Genomic DNA, 9,556 nt, shown 5'->3' with positions numbered 1-9,556 from the left:
ACTACTGCACTCAGATGACCTATATCACGCGCCGGGAGGAAAAGGAGAGAAAGAGGAAAAGTGGGCGTGGAAAGGAAATAACCAAATAAACAAGGCAGCATCTGCAACATCATCCAGTGGTTTCGACCAATTCTATTAATGCATGTCAGTTTGTTTACGCATCACGTTGTGATTGAGAAAACGCATTAACGCAGTTTTATCTATGTCTGACAGTGTATAACCGGGGTTATCTCTATGGCTTAGTATTTTCTTTTATTTATTTTATTCGAAATTCAAGGGCTAGGGCTAGGCCGAACTAGGCTGTAGCCTCTAACGTTACTCTACTCCCGACTGCTGGCCGACACTCCAAACTGCAATAAAGTAGCTTTGCCTACTTCTGGGCTGCGTTCAGTACGACAAAAGTAGTGGCACGTTCAATTAAACGGAAACGGTGGTACTGAACGACCAATTGAAATACGGGGAGGGGTTGTGGGTGAAAATGCACAGCTTCTTTTTAAATACGTCACTCATTGCTTTAAGCCACACCCACCAAAACGGAGCAAACGTACCTCAAAGTCTGTTCAAGAAAAATTGTCAAAGACTCCATCCACCCAAGTCAATAACTTCTACCCCCAAGCCATAAGACTGCTAAATAGTTCATCAAATAGCTACCCGGACTATCTGCATTGACCCTTTTTGCACCTTCACATAGCCTACGCTGCTGCCACTGTTTAATCAATCAAGATAGTTTACTATCTGTCACTTTATTCCTATTATACAGTATGTACATATCTACAAGTTATCATTACTCATAGAGTATATATTGTACCTTTTATTATTACTTGTTTTACTTTTCTATTATTTCTCTCTGCATTGTTGGGAAGGGCCCGTAAGTAAGAATTTTACTGTTAGTCCACACCCGTTGTTTACGAAGCATGTGACACATTTGATTTGAACGTTTTTGGGGGAACGTGCCGTTCAGTATAAACCTATCCGCAACGTAGCAAAGGTTCAATCGAACTGACAACACCCCTGTACTCAAGTGACAAACTGCTGCAACAAGACAATCATCTGTGCCAAATGCACTGTGAGTGGTAAAATTGTAGATTACCTCTGGAAAATCTGTATTTTGATGAAAGGACTCTGCCTGCAGCATAGGCTATTTTTATTCACATGTTGATTTACGATAGGCGGCAACAATGAGCAAGTACTAACAGTAGAAGAAGATGCCTCTGGTGTTTCCGCTTCCGGGTTCTGAATTCCAAACGTCGTGTGAACGCCGCGCTAACAAAGTTTGTTCACAGCGGCTTAGATTTATTATGTATTTTAATATTTTAATCTTAATGTTTTAGAATATAAGTGGTAGATAAGAGGATATATTTACCTGTTAAGGACGTAATTGTCTGCTTGGTAAGTTGATATCGCCGCACGGGGGGACTCAGTTGTAGCTTGCTAGCTAGCTACAAGAGTTCAATGCTAGTAGTTGAGACATAGCTAGTTAGGTTTCAACTACTAGCTAACTAAATAGTTAGCTAGCCAACACTGGCAAAAATCTGTGTGGACAACTGAAATGTCAACAGGCAAGGGAAACAAAAACAGCAAGTGTTTGCTAACTAACCATCATAACATTAATAGTTAACTTAGCTAGATAACGTTAGCTAGGCAGATACACGTGACGTTGGTCTGTTTGTCAACTTTGCTGATCACCTATCCGTGCCACTCTGGTTAACGTTAGCTACTTGGCTAGCTAAGAAGTTGGTATGTTTCTGTGTGTTTGTTTGTTTACCGACTACTATTGTGTTGTAGACGATGTCTCTTCCTAAACGGGAGGTGGAGGAGCTGCGGCCCTGGGTGGAGCGGACCGTGAAGAAGGTGCTGGGTTTCTCAGAGCCTACTGTCGTCACTGCGGCCCTGCACTGTGTGGGCAAGGGCCTGGACAAGAGAAAGACCACAGGTGTGTGTGAGAGGGGGAGAATGAGGGCAGTTGACGTGTGTGACATGTTACACTGAAATTATGGCAGAGGTTTGTTGTATGTTGTTTTTCTGTCTCTGTTACCCAATTTTTCCAGAACGTCTGTTTTTGTGTGTCTGACTGTTCAGCAGTCTTTAAATGTGGTCTTGGACCCTTGACTCCTAACCTTTGACCCATCAGACCAGCTGCGTCCATTCCTGGATGAATCGGCCGGAGGGTTCGTGGAGAGACTATTTGAGGCCCTGGAGGAGAGCCGCAGTTCCCGTGGCAACAAGGGTGCTGGGGAGAGGAACCGCAAGAGAGACCTGAAGGTAGACCTCACGCTGCTGCTGTTGTTGTACCACACGTTCCACGGTGTCTTGTTATGTTTTTTTAAATTTGATTCTACTGCTTGCATCAGTTACCTGATGTGGAATAGAGTTCCATGTAGTCATGGCTCTATGTAGTACTGTGCGCCTCCCATAGTCTGTTCTTGACTTGGGGATTGTATTGTGAAGAAACATCTGGTGGCATGTCTTGTAGGCTATGCATGGGTGTCCGAGCTGTGTGCTAGTAGTTTAAACAGACACCTCGGTGCGTTCCGCATGTCAACACTTCTTACAAAAACAAGTAGTGATGAAGTCAATCTCTCCTCCACTTTCAGCAATGAGAGATTTACATGCATATTATTAATGTTAGCTCTCCGTGTACATTTAAGGGCCAGCCGTGCTGCCCTTTTCTGAGCCAACTGTAATTTTCCGAGGTCCCTCTTTGTGGCACCTGACCACACGACTGAACAGTAGTCCAGGTGCGACAAAACTGGACAAAACCTGCCTTGTTGATAGTGTTGTTAAGGCAGAGCAGCACTTTATTATGGACATACTTCTCCCCATCTTAGCTACTGTTGTATCAACATGTTTTGACCATGACAGTTTACATTCCAGGGTTACTCCAAGCAGTTTAGTCACCTCAACTTGCTCTATTTCCACATTATTCATTACAAGATTTAGTTGAGGTTTAGGGTTTAGTGAATGATTTGTCCCAAATACAACGCTTTTAGTTTATGAAATATTTAGGACTAACTTATTCCTTGCCACCCATTCTGAAACTAACTGCAGCTCTTTGTTAAGTATTGCAGTGATTTCACTCGTAGTAGCTGACGTGTATAGTGTTGAGTCATCCGCGTACATAGACACACTGGCTTGACATACCACTGGCTTTGAGTAATCAGTAAAGTAGGCTGTCACTAGTAGCTACCTACATGGTTAGACCATAGAGGTGGAACACATATCGGAAGGGATTGAATGGGTGTCAACAATAGGCTAGGTGAGTTTCTACCATATCAGAGATTTCAACTGTCAGTAACTGGCAGAAAGTCATTGTCACTAGGCTTGATCTTTATGTTAATGTCATGCATATCTCCCCTGGGAGCAGGAAACAGTGAGTGATATTCACCAAGAGATTGTTTAAATGACTCCTTTCATTGGTTAGATGGCTTGGCTGTGCCTCTGGCTAAACCTCAGGCCAATGAGACTGATGTTCCCCCAGGATGTGTTTGGTGATGAGGTGGAGGTGGGTGCGGGGCGGGACGTCCCAGAGGCAGGAGACGGTGTGCCGGTGAAGAGGAAACGTGTCCCCCGCTTTGAGGAGGTGGAGGAACCAGAGGTCCTACCTGCACCCCCTACTGAGAGCCCTGCCATGCTCACTAAGATACAGGTAGCCATACACACACATAAAGATCCACTTACACAGTCTCCCATATAAAACACACATGTACCAAGATCCTGCTTCACATACAGACATATCAAGATCCTTGTGAAGTAAATCGTGTTCATTCTCCCTCTCTCTATCCTCAGATCAAACAGATGATGGAGGCTGCCACCAGACAAATAGAGGAGAGGAAGAAACAGCTGAGCTTCGTCCCAGTGTCTTCCCAGCAGGTGAGACTCATCTTCCTCTACTCTCTCCCTCTTTAGATCTTGAAGGATTGGCTGCCTTTTCTCCTCCTCCATAAATGAAAAGTGTAACTGTCTGACAGATATTGTGGACTTATGTGTTATTACACCATCTTATCACTTTATCTCCTGTCCCCCTCCAGAGGCTGCCCCTGCCCACTCCCCAGCCAGACCAGCCTTTTGCCTCTCGTCTTCTCCCCACTCCCTCTGCCCTCTCCTCGGGCTCGGCCCAGTCCATCGCTCCATCCCAGGCAGCTACTTTCATGAACGATGCCATCGAGAAGGCTAGGAAGGCTGCAGAGCTGCAGGCCCGCATCCAGTCGCAGTTAGCCATGAAGCCTGGTATACTGGGAGCCATTGGGAACACTGGAGGACCACATAACCTGGTGGCTCTGGCCAACCTACATGCCATGGGGATAGCACCACCGTGAGTATAGGAGACACAAGACTAGACTTTAGACACTTCCACAGATACATGTCATAATACATGGAGGCTTAACATGTGTGTGTTTTTAATCAGAGTTTGTATTTGTGTGTTGAGTGTAGGAAGGTGGCGGAGGCCCGTGAGTCAAACAAGCCCGCCCCTCTGATTCTGGATGATATGGGTCGGACTGTGGACGCCAGCGGCAACGAGGTGGAGCTAACACACCGCATGCCCACGCTCAAAGGTACAACACACTTCTCTGTTGTCACAATCAGAATGTGCTTTTCCCTGATTTTCAGTCACATATCTGACTGTTCATTAATCTTCTCCTCCGTCCATAGCTAATATCCGTGCGGTGAAGAGAGAGCAGTTCCGTCAGCAGTTGAAGGAGAAGCCTGGTGAGGACCTGGAGTCCACTATCTACTTTGACGGGCGTGTTAACATAGCACCCGCCCAGCGAGTCAAGAAGGGCTTCAAGTTCCACGAGCAGGGACGCTTCGAGAAGATCGCCCAGAGGATCAGAACTAAGGTACCAAATCTGACCACTGACCCGTCACCTTCCACCCCTCACAAAGCTTTTTATAATAAAATAAAAAAACTTTTAGCAACAATTGATCACAGAGAGAAAATGTAACAATCAAAACCACCTTCGTCCCCTGTCCAGGCCCAGTTGGAGAAGCTGCAGACAGAGATCGCCCAGGCAGCCAAGAAGACAGGGATCCAGGCCTCCACCAAGCTGGCCCTATTCGCCCCCAAGAAGATGCTGGGAGACGGGCAGGTGCCCATCATTGAATGGTGGGACTCATACATCCTCCCCTCCAACATTGACCTGTGAGTCTTTACACATTTACTCCCTACTTTACTAGTTCAATATACACCTATATCGAAGTTATATACCTTTTGAAGAATTCTCGTGAAAGTCTTCTCTACCATTTTCCTGATTTTTTGTTGTGCTGATCACATCTCTTCTCGCTCTCTCTCAGATCCACAGAGACCAATTTTGCGGCGATGGAGTTGTTTGGAGTCACAAACCTGGTGGAGCACCCTGCCCAGATCAGCCCCCCAGGTAACCACACACATCCCTTCTTTGACGTTACCTTTGTCAAGGGCTCAAGAAGGGCTCCTGGATATTAGTCAGGGGGTTAGATTAATCTCACCCGGGCGCCCGTGTAGGCGTGTTTTGCATCGGCTGAAAGTTGAATGTATTCGATTTGGAACTGGGCTGCCTCCCAGGCGTGACCCAGGGACCTGTTCAAAGCTCATGGCGAAGTCAACTCAAAACAAAAGTGATGTAATTAAGCATGTGGAGTAATGGGTAGGATTCTGTTTTCACATGCAAAAGTGATTGCTTTTGATAGAAACCCTTTATCTGCCTTCCCAATGAAAACTAGTTTGAAAATTAAAACATATATTTTATGGAAAAGAGATGTATGTTTCTGGACGATGCGCCATGCTGCCTTGTTGACAACATGACAGAGTGGCGCAGACAACCGTTCGATTTGAGACGGCCGATCTAAGTCTGTTGGTCTCCCGCCCTCTCTCCAGTCGACACAGACAAGCCAGGAGTGACTCTGGGAGTGTACCTGACTAAGAAGGAACAGAAGAAGTTGAGGAGACAGACTCGCAGGGAGGGACAGAAAGAGCTACAGGAAAAGGTCCGACTGGGGCTCATGCCCCCACCAGAACCTAAAGGTAGGACAGAGACCAGGGCTGTTCAATTCTCAACAGTTGAAGTAATGCTGGTGTTCTTTTCTCTTTAATTTGAAGTTTATTTACTGAGTGGTAGTCCTGTTTGAGGCCCAGTGTTCCTCTCCTCCCCATTTCAGTGCATATCTCTAACCTTGAGTGTTTGTCTCCTCAGTGCGTATCTCTAACCTGATGAGAGTGCTGGGTACGGAGGCAGTACAGGATCCCACTAAGGTAGAGGCCCACGTCAGAGCTCAGATGGCCAAGAGACAGAAGTAAGTCAAACCACTACACATTTCTCGTATATATTTTACCCTCTTTCTCTTACCCCTCCCTCATCTATTAACCTACTTCTCCTCGCTCTCACTCATATCTCTCACTTCCCCCCCCTCATCGCTCTCTTTTCTACCTCCCATCGATCACTGCTCCTATTTCACCCTCTTCCTGACTCACCATTTCTCTCTCCCTCACTACATAACCAGCTGTCTGTGTGTTTGTCCTCAGGGCCCATGAGGAGGCCAATGCAGCCCGGAAGCTCACAACCGAGCAGAGGAAAGAGAAGAAGGTGAAGAAACTCAAAGAGGACCTGAGTCTTGGAGTTCACATCGCAGTCTATAGGTGAGTTTGGGTTTGTGTCTCTGCACATTTTGTGTGTATGTTATAGTGTTTAGGTAAGTCTCGGTGCACATGTAACTGTTTACGGCTGAGTGTGTCCGTGTGCCTTTCCTACTCATTCGTACGTACTTGCTCGCTCACCCCCTCTCTTTTCCTCAGGATCCGTAACCTCCACAACCCGGCTAAGAAGTTTAAGGTGGAAGCCAACGCCAACCAGCTGTACCTGACGGGCACCGTGGTGCTACACCGAGACGTCAACATGGTGGTGGTGGAGGGAGGTGAGAGAGGGGTGGATGGAAGGAAGGGGGTGAGAGGAGAGAGAACATATTAGTCTCTTTAAATGGGTCTATTTTCACTCTGATTCTGAACCATTCAAGTAACAAGCCTTTAATTACCATAACGTCTCATGAAAATCTCATAACGTTTCTTGTTATGACTTGTTGCTGTAAATGGGTTCTTCTGTACCCCAGAGTTAACTACATGACTGAGCATGCATGTACTGTTCTCTCAGGTCCCAAAGCCCAGAAGAAGTTCAAGAGGCTCATGTTGAGCAGAATCAAATGGGAAGAACACAACTCCAAGAGAGATGGTGAGAATTTAATTGATATATATGTGTGTGTGTGCAGAAATATGTTGTGCTCAGACCAAATATGCCAGGGTTCCCCAAATGGCGTGATTTAATCTGGCCCCCCACGTTTTCTGAGTTATTTAATTTTTTTAATTGTTGGACATAAAAGACTGTAAAAACGGCAACAAATCAGCTCCAAGTGATTTTTAAGTTTTGGAAATCTGTTCCAAAGTATTCCCACACAAGAGATATGTAATCGTTTAAAGGGGAGAAAAAGCAAGGTTTGAAATGTTATCTGTTTGGGCTTCTTCCGGTCAAGTTGCAAAGTATTTGTAATTATGTTCCGGTCCCCTGACCATCCGCTCAAGAGAAAATGGGCCCGTAGCTGAATCTAGTTGATGATCCCCGCTGTATCCCTTACTGTTTATTACATAATACTTCACTGTAGTTGTTGTGGTTCTGAATCCCTTCTCCTCTCCTCTGCCTGTCAGATCCAGATGCAGACGATGAGACCAAGAAGAACAACAGATGCAGCCTGGTCTGGGAGGTGAGTGATTAACCATTACATCTTATTTCACTAAAGCTCTGAGTGCAATGCATGCTTCATATAATAATAATAATGTTCATCTTGGATAACTGGCTTCTTTATAATGGATTGATTGTAAACACAGTACAGACTGATCTCTAAACTTATCTTTCTTTCTTCCCCTGCTGTTCTCTCTCTTCTACCTCCATCTGTTCCCTCTCCTCCTCATCCTTCTCCCTCACTCCATCCTCCCTCCTCCCAGGGCACAGCTAAAGAGCGTAACTATGGGGAGATGAAGTTTAAGCAGTGTCCTACAGAGAACATGGCCAGAGAACACTTTAAAAAGCATGGGACAGAACATTACTGGGACCTGGCTCTGAGCCAGAGTGTGCTGGAGAGCACTGATGACTGAAGGGAGAGCATCACTAGAGAGCTGAGGAGGCAGAAGGATCCCTTACCACTGGCCCAGGGTCCGATAGTTGTTCATCCTCATAATGGTCAGGGATAGGGTTGGGAGTGATCTGATCTTAGATCAGTGGTGAAGAGCATCGTTACCTCGAGCACCAGAGACATGCAAAGGTCAGGGGTGTTTCTACCCCTCTTACACACACATTCACAACCCCAACCCAGCCTTGTATGGCTGACTGCCTGCCTGTTATTGTGTGGTGACTTGATTTAAGACAGGGAGAGAGATGGATTGGGAGTGAATGAATGAAAGGAAGAGCTGGTTAGAGAATGGATGAGGGCGAGGTCATAGATTAGGAGGGATATATGGTGTGTATAGATATTATTGAGCGAGGTGTACACCGTTCTGCAATCACATTTTGTAGGAGAGTTGATAACTGTGTATGTGAGACCCTCCATCTTTCTAGTTGTTAAGGTGTCATTCAGTCTGTCAGTTGCTGTGTGTCAGTGTTTAATACTATGTCTGACATCTCTCCACTGTGTGAGTGTTCTATAGCTTGCTCTTGGCTTCTCTACCTGACTACAGTTCCTGAGTGTAAGCCCAGCTGTAGTCCAAATACAGTTCTGTAATATTGAAATATTGCCGCAATGTACTTTACAAAGCCCTGTTTCGAATAAACGAAAACCAACCTATCAATGTAGAAGTAACTAAAGACTTTGAAACGTATGAGCTCATACTTTTGACTAGGGTTTTATGTTTTTGGCCTCTTTTTTTTATTTGATTATTATTTAAAATTGCCACTGGTTATTTTTTTGCAGAAGGACTGCACAGATTTAGTCAAGTATTAACTGACCCAAAGTTGTGTTTTCTTTACTTTAGAGATGTTTGATTTGGAGAAAGTGTCTTCCCCTTATGTTTGATCCTGTTAACATTTACATATGTTGCCAATAAACACATGCAGGACAATACAATACACTTTTAATGGAAAGCTTTATACCATTGTGCACTTTTTTCATTATTTTCAGCTGCTTCATTGGATTTGTGACACATTGAGAGATGCCATTTTATAATGCTTGCAATTGCATGCAACCAACTTTTAACATACAGGTCCCTTAACATACAGGTCTCTTTCATGTTGTAAATATTGGTCAAACTGTTGAAGTTGCCTGGCCCTCAACTGTTATTAGGTCAGTGGCGGGGCGGCAGGTAGCGGGGCAGGTAGCGGGTAGCGGGGCGGCAGGTAGCTTAGTGGGTAAGAGCGTTGTGCCAGTAACCGAAAGGTCGCTGGTTCTAATCCCCGAGCCGACTAGGTGAAAAATCTGTCGATGTGCCCTTAAGCAAGGCACTTAACCCTAATTGCTCATGTAAGTCGCTCTGGATAAGAGCGTCTGCTAAATGACTAAAATGTAATGTCAGTTTTCAGAATCAAACCCTATATCTGTAGGG

At 45.2% G+C, this 9,556-nt stretch overlaps 1 protein-coding gene across 1 annotated transcript; it reads left to right on the top strand.

Annotated features, from left to right (window-relative positions):
* The first annotated feature begins 1,219 nt into the window (after positions 1-1,219).
* LOC311139727 (U4/U6 small nuclear ribonucleoprotein Prp3-like) lies at positions 1,220-9,081 on the top strand. The gene is made up of 17 exons (XM_084174653.1): positions 1,220-1,389; positions 1,786-1,933; positions 2,132-2,262; positions 3,479-3,646; positions 3,787-3,870; positions 4,029-4,312; positions 4,432-4,553; positions 4,651-4,838; positions 4,974-5,140; positions 5,293-5,375; positions 5,855-6,001; positions 6,171-6,270; positions 6,500-6,613; positions 6,770-6,888; positions 7,122-7,199; positions 7,670-7,725; positions 7,967-9,081. The coding sequence occupies exons 2-17, from the start codon at positions 1,789-1,791 to the stop codon at positions 8,114-8,116; spliced, it is 2,136 nt and encodes a 711-aa protein (XP_084030779.1). The 5' UTR covers positions 1,220-1,389; positions 1,786-1,788; the 3' UTR covers positions 8,117-9,081.
* Positions 9,082-9,556: the final 475 nt, after the last annotated feature.

This window comes from Coregonus lavaretus (genome assembly GCF_964263955.1).
Source record: "Coregonus lavaretus genome assembly, chromosome: 13".
NCBI lineage: Eukaryota > Metazoa > Chordata > Actinopteri > Salmoniformes > Salmonidae > Coregonus > Coregonus lavaretus.
Note: the sequence above shows the minus strand (reverse complement) of the source record. Positions and strands in the feature narration are given on the sequence as shown.

Excerpts from the sequence above, each read along its gene's own strand:
- LOC311139727 (XM_084174653.1), top strand. The coding sequence starts at position 1,789 with ATGTCTCTTCCTAAACGGGAGGTGGAGGAGCTGCGGCCCTGGGTGGAG. Across the intron at positions 5,376-5,854 it reads TGCCCAGATCAGCCCCCCAG|TCGACACAGACAAGCCAGGA; the intron begins GTAACCACACAC and ends CCCTCTCTCCAG. Across the intron at positions 7,726-7,966 it reads GATGCAGCCTGGTCTGGGAG|GGCACAGCTAAAGAGCGTAA; the intron begins GTGAGTGATTAA and ends CCCTCCTCCCAG.